The 18019-nt window shown below is 42.3% G+C and overlaps 1 protein-coding gene across 14 annotated transcripts in view; it reads left to right on the plus strand.

Moving 5' to 3' along the window:
- Positions 1–18019, plus strand: part of LOC140483389 (utrophin-like) — a 737248-nt gene that overhangs the window by 230078 nt on the left and 489151 nt on the right. For 11 of the 14 annotated variants that reach the window (XM_072581625.1, XM_072581633.1, XM_072581634.1 and 8 more), the window contains 4 exons: positions 1668–1825; positions 3472–3595; positions 8664–8751; positions 10721–10938. In XM_072581625.1, the coding sequence (XP_072437726.1) occupies positions 1668–1825; positions 3472–3595; positions 8664–8751; positions 10721–10938 (588 nt within the window). The remainder of the gene's footprint in view (positions 1–1667; positions 1826–3471; positions 3596–8663; positions 8752–10720; positions 10939–18019) is intronic. The other 3 variants (XM_072581629.1, XM_072581631.1, XM_072581638.1) reach the window with 1 other exon arrangement.

The following is an 18019-nucleotide window of genomic DNA, read 5'->3' on the forward strand; positions in this document are numbered from 1 at the left end:
CAGAGTAGAATGGAAAAGGAGTCATTTATGAAGTAGCACCCTGGCCAATTCAAGATTAAAACTGCGGGCGGCACGGTGGCACAGTGGTTAGCACTGCTGCCTCACAGAGCCAGAGACCAGGGTTCAATTCCCGCCTTAGGCAATTGTCTGTGTGGAGTTTGCACTCCTGTATTCTTGATGAAGGGCTTTTGCCCGAAACATCGATTTTCCTGCTCCTCGGATGCTGCCTGAACTGCTGTGCTTTTCCAACACCACTCTCATCCAGAATCTGGTTTCCAGCATCTGCAGTCATTGTTTTTACCTGAGCAATGAAGACAACTGTCTCAAATACCTTTTTAACCACCCTTTCTATGTATGATGCAAATTTCAAAGAATTATGCGCTGAACTCCTAGGTCCCTCTGTTTTACAACGCCACCCAAAGCCCCACCATTAATTGTATAAACCCTATCCTTGTTTGTTTGTACCAAAATGCAATGTTTCACGTTTATCCAAATTGAACTCCATCTGCCACTTTTTAGCCCATTGACATTGAAAGTGGAGTTGCAGGTAGATAAGTTAGTGAAGAACGCGTTTGGAATGCTAGGTTTAGGGTGAGAGGGGAAAGATTTAAAAGAGACCTTAGGGACAACTTTTTTCACGCAGAGGTTGGTGCGTGTATGGAATGAGTTGTCAGAAGAAGCGGTGGAGGCTGGTACAATCACAGCATTTAAAAGGCATCTGGTTGGGTATGTGAATAAGGAAGGGTTGAGAGGGATATGGGCCAAGTGCTGGAAAATGGGACTAAATTAGATTAGGATATTTGGTCGGCATGTACGAGTTGAACTGAAGGATCTATTTGTGTGCTGTACTCTATTACCCAGTTGGTCAAGATCCCTTTGTAATCTTAGAAAACTTTGTTCACTGTCTACTATGCCACCAATTTTGTTGCCATCTGTAGACTTCCTAACCATGCCTTCTATACTTTCATCCAATCATTTATATAAATGACAACCCAAAGAGGACCCAGAACCGATCCCTTTGGAATACTGCTGGAGACAGGGAGTAATGTACACAAGGATTTGGGATGAGTAGCATCCTAAACTAATATAGCCTGGATGTTAAAGAAAATTAAAAATTTTGGAGCCTGTATGTAAGGGGAGGCAATGCCCTAGTGGTCTTATCACTGGACTGTTAATCCAGAGACTCAGGTCATGCTCTGGGGACTTGGGTTTGAATCCCGCCACAGTAGATGGTGGAATTTGAATTCAACAAAAATCTGGAATTAAGGGTCGAATGATGACCATGAATCCATTGTCAATTTTTGGAAAAAAACCATCTGGTTCACTAATGTCCTTCAGAGAAAGAAACTGCAATCCTTACCTGGTCTGGCCTAATGTGAATTCAGACCCACAGCCATGTGGTTGACTCTTAACTGCCCCCTGGGCAATTTGGGATGGGCAATAAATGATGGCCTAACCAACGACATCCTCATCCCATGAATGAATTTTAAAAACGCATCAGCGAACTGAGCTTTGAGGATGAGTAGAATTTAGTTTCATACTAATGATTCTAACACTGCATTATTGGTATCAGGTATGTATTGGCTGTGAATATAGAGTGGAACATTTCATATTAAATGTGCTTGTCCCTCTCCTTCCACCCTATCCCAAAACCAATTCCCATCTAGCAGGTGTCTCAGGCACCGTCTGAGTTGGGACTAACTCAGATCAGCCCTGTGGAAATGGTAGAAATAACAACAGAATGTTCAGTTCAGAAGCAGGGATTGGTACCTCTTCCACCACCCAAGAAAAGACAACTTTGCATGGATGTAGAGTCCAAGAAAAGGTATGAGGAGGTTTTTTTTAAAAACTGTTTTCCATGTGAAAAAAAGGCAAGCAGGTTTTGGGCATTGATGCTTCACGGTAAAACTGATTGTAAAGCAAAAAAATCCAAAACCTTGTTTTGGTATCGAGCCATACAAAATGGAAACAGACCCTTCGGTCCAACTCGTGCATGGCCACCAGGTTTCCCAATCTATACTAGTCCCATTTGTCTGTGTTTGGCCTATATCCCTCTGAATCCTTCCTTTTTATTAACCTGCTATTTAAATGTTGTAATGGTCCCAGCTTCCACCACTTCCTTTGGCAGCTCATTCCATATATGCACCACCCTATGTGTGAAAAAGTTGCCTCTTAACATCCATTTTAAATCCTACCCCCTCATCGTAAAACCATGGCCTATAGTTTTGAATTCCCCTAACCTAGGTAAAAGACCGTTGCTATTCACCTTATCTATACCCTTCATGATTTTGTAAACCTCTGTAAGGTCATCTTTCCATCTTCAGTGTTCCAGGGAAGAAAGTCCCAGCCTGTGCAGCCTCTCCTCGTAACTGAAATCTTCCAATCCCAGTAACGTCATTGTAAATCTTGATAGGAATGCATTTTCATTAAATCAGAACTTTTTAAAAGAATCAAGAAATGAGAAAAAAAGGAAAGAATTCTGAAAATCATTATCAGAAAACTGAAAGTACAAGTTATGATTCCAGGTTTAAGTATTCATTGGAACCTAAATAAAATGAAGGGCTAATATGTCCTCTTTACAAAGCTGGCTGATCTTTTTATTTCCAGTATTTGTGTTTTTGTTTTTGAGCAGTCATTTCGTTTGAGATTGTCCTTGGGTGTAATCTTAAGCAGGCTAAAAGGATTCTTCTTTCCTGAAGAAGGGCTCATGCCCGAAATGTCGATTCTCCTGCTCCTTGGATGCTGCGTGACCTGTTGCGCTTTTCCAGCAACACATTTTCAGCTAAAAGGATACTTAATAAAACATTAATATTAGCACACCATCTTTGGTAGAAGAACGTGTAATCCTACTAAAATTTTAACCACATTCAGAACAATATCTACATGAGATGTCAATGAATAAAAGGACTTAAATGCCATCTACTTCTAATTCAAGCATACAAATAACCCTTACTGTCTCGTGTAACTCGCCCCCTGCACTTCCAAACGTACCAGCAAGAAAACCCGTCCCATTCTGGTTCAGGTGAACCCATCTACCTCGTACAGGTTCCACCGCTCCCAAAAATGGTCCCCATATCCCAGAAGTCTGAAAGTGACAAATCAAGTAAGGGTGAAGTCCCACATGAGTTCACATCCGTTTATCATTCACTCAGTACCATTGTTTACTTGTAATCTAGAGTCTCCAAAGCCAAACCCAACCCTGTGATTAGCCAACATTGTGCATATATTTCTAGAGTGGACTCCTGGCTAATTTATTACTATGTTTGACCTCAATCCTTCTCACCCAGCACAGAATTTGAAAAGGTGTGCATTTTGCTGTAATATTGCAACTTTTTCTAATATAAGAAGAAAATAAGAGAAGTATTACAGATATCAGATCACTTAATTAAATCATTATTTTCTGTAACACAATTGAAAGCTTTATCCAAAGTCTCTAATGGCTGTGCTAACACACAATAACCTTATCACTAGATTTGATGCTGATGCAGGTGAGCTGCTGAGTTGGATTGGTAAATCAAAGTGTGAGGTCGATGCCATGATGTTCAATGATTTCAGCAGGCAGAAAAATATATCTGACATGAAGGCAAAAATGAAGGTAAGATTTTAATTATAGAGACTTGTTTGTTTGAAAGAAAATACATTTAAATAATGACTTTAAAAAGATTTCCATCTAGATGGTATTTAATCCTCACACGGAGAGTAGGGGAATAGCATGGCCATTGTGCTAAGGGATTCAATTGCAAGGCAAGCAGACAGGCCGCAAAAGAGACTCCAAAATGATATCTTGACATTCTAGTGCCACGGTCTGGGATGTCACTGAATAGCTTCAGGGCATTGTGGAAGAGGAGGGCAAGCCAAAAGTGATTGTGTACATATTGATACCAGCGACATAGATAGAAATAGAGATGAGGTCCTGCAGGTGGAATTTAGAAAGCTAGGAAGTAGATTAAAGAACAGGATCCAAAAGGTAGTAGTCTCTGAAATACTTCTGGTGCCATGTGCTAATGAGTAAGAAAAAACAGGTGACACCACATGAATGCGTGGCTGGGAGAGGTGGTGCAGAATGGGAGGACTTCAGACTTCTGGGATATGGGGACCATTTTTGGGAGCGGTGGAACCTGTACGAGGTAGATGGGTTCACCTGAACCAGAATGGGACGGGTTTTCTTGCCGGTACGTTTGCTAGTGCTGTTGAGGATTTACACTGATTTGGTGGGAATGTGGGATTCAAAGAGAATGTTCAACGGAGGGCAATGAATGACCAAAATTAAAAGAGCCAGCAAGGGAGTCAAAAAGGCACAGTTATTATAAGCTGTTGGGGCACAAAGGTGTTTGGCATGGTGTATTTATTCTTGCAAAGAATCTGATGAACAGGGCAACAATTAAAACTTAGGGGTGAAAAGTGTAATTGCTGTCACTGATGCACGTTTGCGAAAGAGGCAAGATTATCTGTTCAATATTCCCAGATATAAGGTCTTTGGGTAAAAGTGGAGGGTGCGTTGCAATATTGATCAGGAAATCAGTTACAGCAGTAATGGAGGGATGATGTAGAATCCCTACAGTGTGGAAATGGGCCCTTCAGCCCAACAAGTTCACACTGACCCTCCAAAGAGTAACCCACCCAGGCCCATTCCCCTACCCTATTATCCTATATCTATCCCTGACAATGAACCTAATCTACACATCCTTGAACACAATAGGCAATTTAGCATGGCCAATTCACTTAACATGTGCATCTTTGGATTGTGGGAAGAAACGCATGGAGATACAGGAAGAGTGTGAAAACTTGACACAGACAGTCACCCAAGGTGGAATCAAACCTGGGTCCCTGGCACTGTGAGGCAGCAGTGCTAACCACTGAGCCATCATACCAATAGGCTCCTCAAATGAAGCCACATATGGGTAGAACTTCAGACCAAAAATGAACAATCATGATGCTGGGAGTGGATTGTAGCCCCATTAACAGTCTGAGAGAAATAGAAGTGCAGATATAGAATCATAGACTCCTTACGGTGTGGAAGCATGCCATTTGGCCCATCGTATCCACACTGATCCTCTGAAGAGCTTCCCAGCCAACCGCGCCCCAAAGTACATTTCAGAGAACTGTAAAAGTGGTAGGGTAGACAGTGGGGAATTTCAAATGTCTCAACATTAACTGGACTAGTCATAGCATGAAAGGTTTGGAGGTAATGGAATTCTTAAAATCCATCCAGTCGAGCTTTTTAAGCCAGTGTTGGAAGGCCCTACAAAGAGATGGGAAAGCCCTGGACTTAACTTTAGGTAATGAAGCCTAGCAAGTGGTTGAAGAATCAGTGGAGAAGCATTTTGCATTAGATGTAAAATTGTTATGGAAAAATACAAAGATGGGTCTAAAATCCAAGTTCTATATTGGGCAAAGGCCCATTTTAATAAGATCATGATTTGGCCAGAATGGACTGGGAATTGATAGTCAGTCCCTGGGTTGTGAACAGGTATCTTTCCCGAGTCCTTTTGTAAGTTGACTTTTATGCAAGTCTGAGCACAATGTAGGCCAAGGTACAGTCGCTGTTTATAAGTACATGAAATGTTCCTATGCCAGGTATTTAAAATTGTACTCTCATCTGGGATCACATTTGTAAGTCAAATGTTTGTATGTTGGGTGAACCTAAACTTTTCAGTAAATTTGTATCAGAGCAATGGAATACATTCAAGAAGGACATAGGGGGAGTACAGGACCAGTATGTTGTTGTAACACCCAAGGTGTAAAACAGCAAATACTTTGTCTAGTCAGAGGGACGATGTGGGTTTAGAAATCAGGGAGAAGGACTATGATATAATGAAAGATGTTGGCATCCACAGAGGAGGTTCTGACTGGTCTGGCAGGCCTCCAAGGCCGGTTGAAATGTATTCCAGTTGAGTGAGGCAAGGGAGGTAAAAACAGGGGTGTTGGCAATAATTTTTCAATTCCAGTCTGGCCACAGGAGAGATGCTAGTGGACTGAAGGACAGCCACTGGAATACTGTTATCCGGGAAGAGAGCAAGAGATAAACCAGGAAATTCAGGCCAGGGCATCTAATCTCAGTGGTAGGGAAAGTATTGGAAGCAATTCTGAGGGACAGAATTAACCTACGCTTGCAGAGGCAATGATTAATCAACAATAGTCAGCATGGTTTTGTTGAGGGGAGGTCATGCCTGACCCACTTGATTGAATTTTTTCCACATGTTTAGATGGGGGCAATGCATTTGATGTAGTCTACTTGGATGTCAGCAAGGCTTTTGATAAGGTTACATACAGGAGATGGATAGCAAAGCTAAGAGTTCATGTGGGGAGGGTGACAACCTACCGGTATTACCACTGGACTGTTAATCAAAAGACCCAAGCAATATTCTCGGGACCAGGGCTTGATTCCTGCCTTGGCATCTGGAGGAATTAGAATTTACCAAAAAAAAATCTGGCACGAATAGTCTAATGATGACAGTGAATCCGTTGTTGATTGCCAGGAAAAGCCTATCTGGTTCACTAATGTTCATCAGGGAAGGAAATTGGCATCCTCACTTGGTCTGGCCTGTATGTGATTCCAGGCTCGTAATAATAAGATTGACTCTTAACTACCCTCTGCACAATTAGGGATGGGCAATAAATATGGCACCTTCATCGTGTGAATGAAGTAAAAAATGTGATCTGTGGAAATTGGGCAAATTGGATCCAGAGTTGGCTGAGTGGCTGGAAGCAGAGGATGATGGTTGAGGCGTGTTTTTGTGATTGCAAGTCTATATCCATTGGAGTTTTGGAGGGACTCCTGTTGGGCCCTTGTTATTTGTGGCTTATGTAAATAATTTAGATTTGAATGTAGGAGGGTGGATAAATAAGGTTGTGAATGATTGGAAAATTGGTGGGTTGGTAACTTGTGGGGAGGATAGCCTTAGATTACAGGAAGACATGGACAGGCTGGTCAAATGGACTGATCAGCGGCAAATGGAATCCAGTCTGGATAAGTGTAATGTGATGTGCTGTACTTGGCAGGGCAAATTCAACAAGGGAACATTGGATTTTGGGAAAAGCCGAGGATCAGTGTGGCCTAGGTGTGCAAACCCACTTATCCCTTAAGGTAATGGGACAGGTAGATAAAGTGGTGAGTAAGGTATATGGAATCCTTGCCTTCATTAGCTGAGGCATTGAGTTTAATAGCAGGGAGGTGATGCAAAACTGTATAAACTGCTGTTTAGGTCATGGCTGGAGTATTGTGAAATCCATGTTATAGGAGGCATGTGACTGCACTGGAAAGCTTTCAAGTGAGATTTATCAATATGTTGCCTGGGTTAGGGAGATTGGATAGACTGCGATTGTTTTCCTAGGAGGAGACGAGATTGAGGAGGGTCATAATTGAGATGTATAAAATTAAAAGGGTAGGATAGATGGGAAGGAGCTTTTGTTTCCCCCTTGATCAGTGACTGGGGAAATAGGTTCAAGGTAAGGGACATGGGGGTCAGAGGGAATGTTTGAAAGTTGTTTTTCACCCAGAAGTGGTAGGGGTCAGGAACTCTTTGCCTATAAGGGTGGTCGAGCCAGAAATTTTCACTACATTTAAGAAGTATTTAGACCCACAGTTGAGATGCTGAGGCATTTAAAGTATTGTGCCAGAAAATGGGATTTGAATAGTTAGGTAGTTGTTTGTGAACAGTGTAGACTCGATGTGCTGGAGGGCCTTTTTCTGTGCTGTAGACCTCTAGAGCTTTCTGGTTTACCTTGCTAGATTGCTCCGTAATACCTTCCAGTCATATCAGATAGCAAGAACCACAGAGACTTGAGCTGTTTTGTAACATGGTTTTGAACCTCCTCCAGTAGTTGCAAAGCTTGTTGAAGAGTTCTAAGTAATTCAACTGGAGTGCCAAGATATTGCAGCACCATAGCAACCCTGACACAGCTCAACATTATTGCCCCTCAGACAAGGTTCACCCCACTTCCTAACAATGTGTACCCCACCCCCCCAAATCCTGGCAATATTTTCCCAACCAGGAGGACAGTTTTATGGAGGTGGGATGAGGGAATGAGCTGACATACATGCTCGAGCAGTGGTGACTGTTGCTAGTCGGGTGGGGTATAGAAATGAGAGATTTTGAAGGTAGGTGGTGAGTATTGTTGGTAAAGTGAGAAATGCCCTCGAAGGGGCTTGGTGGTGAGTATTAGCTGGGTTAGGGTGGATAATGAGTAATGTTGGGGCAGGGAGAGTTGGTGAGTATTGCAGAGGAAGGAGGATGGATCAGGGATTGAAAGAGAGAGCTGTGTAATTTAAGGTCTATTTCAAAGCTCTGCCTCATTGAGGGAAAAAGATGCATCTTCAGGGGCATGATTTCTATTCATGATTAAAAAAAGGGGGCATGCCTTCGCTTAAGTTGCATTTCACCACTCGGACTGTCCAATATTCTTGTCATTGGATTCAAACTAAAGCTAAGACCAGAGGTACCAAAGATTGTAACGTCAAAATGAAAATGGACAGTTTAAATTGAAATCAGCAGTGTGCATTCCTGCTGCTTCCTGGAAAATGTGAGAAATTGTACTATATTAATAGTACTAAATGTCTTAATGGGTGGAGACACTAAGAATAACAATTTTAATGTTTTAATAAATCAGTGGAGTGTAAATACAGTGATCTTAAATTTGTTGATATAATTTGCTGACTTTAGGTTCTGGAAAAGGAGAAGGCTGAAAAAGACAGACAATCAAAGTCATTAAAGCTGGTGGGACAAGTCTTGCTTGAATCAATGGAGAAAGGTAAAACCACATCAAGTCTACATATAGTAAACATACTTCAAATCCTTGTTCTCAAGTGTTAAAAGAATTGGACCTTGAATGACTTTATTGAGTAGCAAATCTGGAGTAGATAAGACTCCAAACTGCAGTCTTTGAATCTTATGATTCCTGCCCTCAAGACTTGCCTTAATGCTAAATGACTTGGTCTTGAGTGTGTACTTTTTTTTATTCATTGACCTGATTTGTTTAAATTGTGCTGTCTTGCGTTTTTGGAACAATCTACTTTTAGCCTTATTAATGGTGAACTCCTAATTTTCTGTTAGTAACTTCAGATCTAAGTTATATTGATTACAGCTCTTATATACAACCCTGAAGCTCCTGTGTCACTGTGGAACGCAGGAAGTGTTCACTTTGGAGCGTTTGAGCCGCATGTTGTGTAATGATTCTGATCATGAAATCAGAGAAAATATTAAATGGATTAACTTTTCATTGGTTTTACTCTCATGTTCTTTCTTTTATATAAAAACAATAAATAATCCAACCCTGATGGTAGAAATACCTTTGGCTTGTAATAAAAGATATCAATTATTTTCTAAATTTAATGGATTTTTATTGTGTAAAATGCTTTTTCATATTTGGACATGTGAATTCTAGTTTGCATGATTATCTTACCTATGCAACAGGCATGCTGGTAATTGACAGTGTAATTTACTTTTGATTGGAGTTAATTGCCTAACGAGGATGTTTTTCATTTCTCACCTGACAGCTTCTCAAAGTCTCATTCTTGTTGTTTCTTGGTAGCTCTTCTAAGAATGAATATATTCCCTTTCTAGCACAGGATAATTTCCTGCAATATGTTGAGTGTTGGAGTTTTAGTCTCTATGAACTTTTGACCAGTCATTCTGACTTGATCAACATTGTACAATTGTTGTTACAGCAAAAATCCCTGAATGGGTTGAAAGTTATTTTCTGAATTTGTTGTTAGTCTGCTCTGTTTTACTCTAAAGTAAATGAATATGTTTTAAACTAGTGGGTACAATTCCAATATTCAGAAGGCATCTGGATGAGAATGAGAATAGGAAGGATTGAGAGAGAGATGGGCCAAATGCTGATAAATGGGATCAGGTCAAATTGGGATGTCTTTGGACTGAAGTGTCTGTTTCCGTGCTGCATGATTCTATGTCTGTACACTGGTAATGGGTACCCTTGTCATTAGAAATGCTTCTTCTGGGTCATTCAGATTTTTTGCTATGAAACTGTTTCAGTTGGACTCCATGAGTTGACTTTGTCTCTTTACGACTCTCCCTGGCAACTTTAATGGTTTGGATTGCCATCAAGGATGATATTGCTGCCTTTGTGTCATGTGACAGCTATGCAATTTGGGATTAGGGCCAGAAAATGTACCACCTTTTTTGAGCTGTCCGTTTGCTCTGAAGATGGAGCGTATAAAACAATATTATATGAGATTGGGATAGTTTCAAATACAATTAAAGTCTTGGATCAAACCTAATTAAATAATAGGGAGCAAAAGCAAAAATTGCTGGGAAAACTCAGTAGGTCTGGCAGCATCTGTGGAGAGAAAGCAGAATTAACGTTTTGTGTCTATTGTCGCTTGTTCAGCACTTCATTTAATGAAACGTTAACTCTGATTTCTCTCCACAGATGCTACCAGACCTGCTGAGCTTTCCCAGCAATTTCTATTTTTGTTTCTGATTTCCAGCATCTGCAGTTCTTTGTTTTTTATTAATTGATAGGAAGGGAAGATTAATTAATTGTGTTACTAACAAGATGAGTTTAGAAATGGAGCGATGAGATTCTCAATTCCTACTTGCAATTAAATTGAAAAGTGTTGTTTTTATATTTAAATCTATCCCCCTAAACTACGCTTTGAGTTTACTCATCCAGAAAATATAATGTAGATTTCATTGTGTGTTGAGCCATGTTGCTCACCATTGTGTACATATACATATACAATGTAAACTTCTTGCAGAAGGACTACCAACAGAGGAAGTAAACCACGTACTGGAAAATCTGTCAGTAGAATGGAAAGATAATAACCAGCAAATGGACAAGCTGAATAGAAAATTGCAGTATCAAGAGAACATTAACTGTATTTATTCGGAACTGCAAGACATTGAAAAAACTCTGCAATCCAAAGAAGACTGGCTGAAATGTGCAAATAGTGCTGCATTGAAGGAATCCTGTGAGGTGAGTTATTGTCGACACCAATGATTCCAAAATGTTTTCTCACTTGATCTGTTGGTTAAAAGCATGAGAGCAGAGTAAGGAGAAGGGAAGCAGGGGAGTAGGGAGTAAAGACCTTTGCGTAAGGCAGTGATCCAAAGCAGCCAATACTGCCCCTAAAATCCTGCCCTATGCTTGGGGTATTGTCACATAGCTTAATTGAAGAGGACGAAGAAGAGCATTAAAAATTAACTTGGAATTAGTACCCAGAAAATAATAATTCAGGGAAATAAGAAATAAACTTTGGGGGCATGTACTTATTTTGAATCCTCAATTGTATTGCCCTAAAGTACAAATAATCATAGACTTCATAAATGTGAGCTTAAATGGACAAATAAAGTAATTTCTGATGTTATGGATGACTTGGGGTAGCTTGTAATGAGTTTGCTGAGGGTGTAGAAGCTTCAGCACATGTATGAGACTGTTATTTGGAAATTGAAAATGTAGTGAATATGTATATATAAACAGCCTGGATTCAACACACTAGTGAGGCCCCGTTTAGAATATTGGGTGCAGTTCAGCTCGCTCTCCTACAAGAAGGATGTTGTGAAACTTGAAAGGGTTCAGAAAAGATTTACAAGGATGTTGCCAGGGTTCGAAGGTTTGAGCTATAGAGAAAGGCTGAATAGATAGTGGCTGTTTTCCCTGGAGCGTGGGAGGCTGAGGAGTGACCTTATAGAGGTTTACAAGATCATGAGGGGCATGGGTAAAGTAAATAGACATAGTATTTTCTCTGGGGTGAGGAGTCCAGAACTGGAGGGCTTAGCATTAGGGTGAGAAGGGAAAGATTTAAAAGGAACCTAAGGGGCAACTTTTTCATGCAAAGGGTGGTGGGTGTGTGTGTGTGTGTGTGTGTGTGTGTGTGTGTGTGGAATGAGCTGCCAGAGGAAGTGTTAGAGGCTGGTACACATACAACATTTAAAAGGAATCTGGATGGGTACATGGATGGGAAGAGTTTAGAGGTCTATGGAACAAAGTGCTGGCAAATCGGATTGAATTAGGTTAGGATATCTGGTCGGTATGGATGAGTTGGACCAAGGGGTCTGTTATGCTGCACATCTGTATATCTCTGTATGCACAAGTTATTTAAATTCACAAATGGTACTGAATTAAGAGTACAGTTCAGGCTGAAGAAATAACCATGTAAATGGGCAAGTTTGTGGAGAACGTTTGCATATAGGCAGACTAATAGAAGATGACATTCAGTGCGAGCATAAGTGACAAGCGTTACACATTGTTAAAACAAGTGGGGATGCATTGATGTTATACCAGATGGAGGGAAGGCTGAAAATAATCTGGTGTTCAACTGAGTTCAGTCTTTACACTGGATGACCATTGAAATGAGCAAATACTGAGCCATGTGTATATCCGCTGTGGCTGCAGCTGTACAATGCTCTACAACACCAGTGTGTTTTCTGGATATCTGCCGATTGAAATTCCCTGTTGCATGCTGCAAAGTTAGTGGTGTCTTGGCATTCACTCAGTTTGTATATGAGGTGCTGGCACATTGGAATGACATTGGAATTTAATGAACTGAATTCCAACAATCAGAGGATGCCGAGGCAGTATTCTGAAAGCAGTAGTTGATTACTGTTGATTTTCTCACTCTAGTTTCAATTAATTTGTGTTCCTTTTTCATTTTTCTTTTCTGGCCAGGCTGACTCACATTAATGAGTTAGATAAAATTGGCTCACATCTCCATTAATTGATAGTTACACAGATTCTGATTAACTTTCCGACCTGTTCTCATTCAGTGTCATAGTCATAGAATCCTACAGCACGGAGACAGGCCCAACTTAGTCCATGCCAAACAAAATGTCCATGCTAACCCCATTTTCCTGCACTTGGCCCATATCCTTCTAATCCTTTCCTATCCATGCATTTGTCCAAATGTCTTTTAAATGTTGTTAATGTACCTGCCTCAACCTCTTCCATTGGCAGCTCATTCCATATGCGTACCACCCTCTGTGTAAAAAAGTTGTTCTTCAGGTTTCCTTTTATTCTTTCCCCTCGAAACTTAAACTGATGCCCACTGGTCCTCGATTCCCCAATGCTAGGAAAATGACTGAGTGCATTCACTCTATCCATACCTCTCATTATCTGATACACCTCTATAAGGTCCCCTCAGTTCCCTATGTTGTAAAGAGAAAAATCCAAACTCTCCCTATAACTCAGACCATTGAGTCCAGTCAACATCTTTGTAAATTTCTTCTGCACTCTTTGCAGTTTAGTAACATTAAAAATCACACAGCACCAAGTTATAATCTAACAGGTTTATTTGGGAGTACTAGCTTTCAGAGCACTGCTTCATCAAGTAGCTATAGAGCAGGATCATAACACACAGAATTGATAGCAAAAGATCAGTGTCATGCAAATGAAATGATATATTGAACAAACCTCGAGTGCTGTTAAGTCTTTTATCTTTTAGAATGGGTTACAGGTTTCAGTTCATTAATATGTAAATCCCCAAACTACTTTGAAGTCACATTCTTGAGATAACTTAAAGTTTTATATTTAAAAAATTGACATCTCAGCTCAGACGATTCATTAAAGGTGTGAGGTTAGAGTCTGTCTATATCCTAATCTTGAGTCAGGCTCGTTCTATTTCCAAAGTAGGAGTTTATAAAATGTTACTTGGATTGACTGCCTGCAGATTATTTGCTTTTTGAGCGAAAGAGAATGTGTCTGTAAATACAATTCTGCAAATGCAAATTCACCCCATAGCATTATATGTGCGTGTGCGTGGTTGAGAGAGAGAGAGAGACTGTGTGTGAATGTCTGCATGTGAGTGTGTGAATGCACATGAGAGTGTGTGTATTTGCGTGTGCTCAGCTGTGTGTGTATGTGTATGAGTATAAGCCTGTGAGACTGTGTGTGTGTGTGTATATGAGAGAGTGTTTTCATGAGTGTGAGAGTATGTAAGAGTGTGTGTGTCTGAGAGAGTGTACAGTGTAGTGGGGTCATCTGTAGTGTGACATGAACTCTAGGTCCTCATGGTTACCGAACTTGGCTATCAGCCACTGCTCGGCCACTTTGTGTTGTTGCGTTTCCCGAAATCCGCCTTGGAGGATGGTCACCTGAAGATCCATGGGCCGAATGTCCCTGACGGCTGAACTGTTCCCCGAGTGGGAGGGTACATCCCAGTCTGGTGATGGTTGCGCAGTGTCCATTTATCCATTGTTGTAGCATCTGCTTGGTCCTGCCAATATACCATGCCACGAACTTGGAGGGTGGTGTCCCCACATATACTGGTGGTTTCCATGTTGTCACTGACACATCTTGCAGCAGTTGTCATGATAGGATTGTATGGTGTTGTGGTCGATGTTGTCCTGTAGGCTGGGCAGTTTGCTGCGAACAATGGTCCATTTAAGGTTTTATGGTTGTTGAAAGGAGAAAAGTGGAGGCATAGGGAAGACCTTGGCAAGATGCTTATCCTCATCGATAATGTGTTGTAGGCTTCCAGTTAATAATATCCTTCCTACAACAGGGTGACCAAAACTGAACACAGTACTCCAAGTGTGGCCTCACCAATGTCCTGTATAACTGCAACGTAACTTCCCAACTCCTATACTCAGCGCCCTGACTGAAGAAGGCTAGTGTGCCAAAAGCCCCCTTCGGTGCCTCTCTACCTGTGACTCTACTTTGAGAGAACTGTGAACCTGAGCTCCAAGGTCCCTCTGTTCCACTACACTCCTTAAGACCCAACCATTCATCATGAAACTCCTATCTTGATTTGACTTTCTAAAATGCAAGACCTCACACTTATCTATATCAAACTCCATTTGCCATTTCTTGGTCCATTTTCCCAGCTGATCATGGTCCTTCACCACTGTCCACTATACCACCTATTTTAGTGTCATCAGCAAACCTGTCTACACATCCTCCCGCCCTGCCTCCTGTCTACGCCTCCTCCCGCCCTGCCTCCCGTCTACGCCTCCTCCCGCCCTGTCTCCTGTCTATACCTCCTCCCACCCTACCTGCTGTACTCCCACAGCTATCTGGACAACATCTCCTCCTTCCTGTAAAAATGCCATCCCTTATTGCCAATTCCTCTGCCTCTGCCACATCTGTTCCCAGGATGAGCAGTTCCACCACAGAAAATCCCAGATCGCCTCCTTTTTCAAAGACCGCAATTTCCCCTCCCACAAGGTTGATGATGCCCTCAGGCGCACCTCCTCCACTTCCTGCACCTCTGCCTTTGAACCCCACCCCTCCCAGTGCAACAAGGCAGAACCTCCCCTGTCCTTACCTTCCACCCCAGCAACCTCTGTATACATCAAATCATTCTCCACCACTTCTGCCACCTACAAACAGACCCCACCACTAGGGATATATTTCCCTCACCACCCCTGTCAGCATTCCAGAGAGACCATTCCCACTCCCTTGTCAGATCCACACCCCCCATTCTCAAAACCTTCCCCTGTCACTGCAGACAGTGCAAAACCTGCCCCCACACCTCCGTCGAAGGCCCCAAAGATCCTTCCACATCTGACAAAAATTTACCTGTACCTCCACAAATGTCATCTACTGTATCCGTTGCACCTGATGTGGTCTCCGCTGCATAGGGGAGACAGGATATCAACTTGTAGATCATTTCAGGGAACACCTCTGGGACATCCGCACCAACCAACCCCACTGCCCTGTGGCTGAACACTTTAGCTCCCCCTCCCACTCCACTAAGGATATGCAGGTCCTGGGCCACCTTCATCACCAAAGCTTAACCACCTGACGCCTGGAGGAAGACAGCCTCATTCTCTGCCTTGGGATCCTGCAACCACAGGGGATTAATGTGGAATTCATCAGTTTCCTCATTTCCCCTTGCCCCACCTTATCCCAGTCCCAAGCCTCTAATTCGCCCTCTTGACCTGTCCATTGCCTTTCCTATCTATCTGCTCCATCCTCCTCAATGATCTATTGCCTTCTCCTCCACCTATTGCATTCTTAGCTACCTTGTCCCCCAACGCCATCCTCCTCGAATTTATCTCTCAGTATCCCCCCCCCCGCAGCCCACAGGTGTCATTCTTGATGAAGGGTTTATGCCCAGAACATCAATTCTCCTGCTCCTCGGATGCACCTGACCTGCTGTGCTTTTCCAGCACCACACACTCAACTCTGATCTCCAGCATCTGCAGTCCTCACTTTCTCCTTACTAATCATGCTTTGTATGTTCTCATCCAAATCATTCATACAGACAACAAACAGTAATGGGCCCAGCACTGAGGCACTCCACTAGTCACAGGCCTGCAGTCTGACAAGCATCATTCCCCTATTACCCTTTGTTTCCTACTATCAAGCTAATTTTGTAACTAATTTGCCAGCTCTCCTCGGATTCCATGCAATCTAACCTTCCAGAGAAGCTTACCTTGTGGCACCTTATCAAAGGCCTTACTGAAATCCAAATACCGCTCTGCCCTCATCAACCTTCCTGGTCACTACTTCAAAGAACGCTTAACAAACTTGAAGCATGATCTCCCATGAAGAAAATCATGCTGACTATTCCTAATCAAACTCTGTCATTCCAAATGCATGTATATTTTATCCCTCAGTATCTTCTCGAGTAACTTAACACACAGGTGTTAAGCATACTGGTCTATAGTTCCCTGGCTTTTCTTTGCAGCCCTTCTTGAATAGTGGCACAATATTTGTTACCCTCCAGTCTTCTGAAACCTCACCCGTGGCTAACAATGATGCAAAAATATCAGCCAGGCCTTAGCCATTTCTTTTCTAGCCTCTTGCAGTGTTTTAGATATTTCTTGTCAGGCCCAGGACATTCATCCACCTTCATACATTCTAATACATCCAATACCTCCTTTTCTGTGAAATGGACTGCCCCCAAGATATGACCACTACCTTTGCCAAGTTCTGAAGTCTTCATGTCTTCTGCCATGGTGTAAACAGAGGAGAAATATTGATTGAGGATCTCGCTGAACTCCTGCGGTTCTACACATAAATGTCCACTTTGGTGCTTGTGGAGTCCTATTCTCTCTCTTGTTATTCTTTTTCCTTTAATACATTTAAAGTACCTCTTTGGATTCACCCTAATCTTCTCAGCCAAGGCTATCTCATGTCCCCTTTTCGCCCTCCTAATTTTTATCTTCTTTGAACCACTACAGAGGAACCTCAATTATATAAATGAGATGGGCGGGTTATTCGGATAATCGATTGAATGCCTCTCCTCTGTGAAGTTTCCTTCTTCTTCGCTCTGTCTGCCTTACACACACACACACACACACACACACACACACACACACACTCTCTGTGTCTCTCTCTCTGTCTCTGTCTCTGTGTCAGGGTTTGTTTCTGAGCAGACGCACTTGAATGTAAGGGACCTGTAGCATTGTTGACCCCCCCCCTCCCCCCCCCCCCCCCCCCCCAATCAGTTCAATGGGATTGACACAGCGAGCACTTGCTAAGTCCGCTCCCTGTTCAGGAGACTAGGCAGCAGCACATTGCGCGGCTGCTCCCACCCACTGTTCCCCCCCGCGCCCCCCCTCCCCTCCAGGCAGCTGGACTGGACACCAACAGCAAGACTGCTGCTGCCTTTGGGATGGTGAGTCTTAAAATAGCCACACATATGACTTATTACTGCAACCTTTTGACAAGTCCCACCTTTGCCCTGTAGAGGACAACATTGGGGAGATTATCAGGGGAAGGGTGGTTTAGGGTACACCCCTATGTAGAACTCCAGAGAAAGAGAGAGAGAGAGAGAGAGAGAGATCAATCGATCGATCGATCATTTGGGGATGGGCACTCCACGACTATTCTCTGCAGCATTTCACTAAGCCATAAACAAAAGACAGGATCAGTATTGGAAACACGTCTTTGGTGTAATGTTTCTATCGGAATCTTGAGATCTTCTTCGGATAATCCGTGATTCGGATAATCGAGGTTCCTTTGTACTTTCCCTATATACCTCAGGGACTCCCTTGATCCTAGATGCCTGTACCTGAACCACTCCTCCTTTTTTCCGGTCAAAGCCTCAATATCTCTTGTCATTCAGGGTTCCCTGTTCCTGCCAACTTTCTCTTCACCCTCTCAGGAATGG

This window comes from Chiloscyllium punctatum, chromosome 11 (genome assembly GCF_047496795.1).
Source record: "Chiloscyllium punctatum isolate Juve2018m chromosome 11, sChiPun1.3, whole genome shotgun sequence".
NCBI classification, from domain to species: domain Eukaryota; kingdom Metazoa; phylum Chordata; class Chondrichthyes; order Orectolobiformes; family Hemiscylliidae; genus Chiloscyllium; species Chiloscyllium punctatum.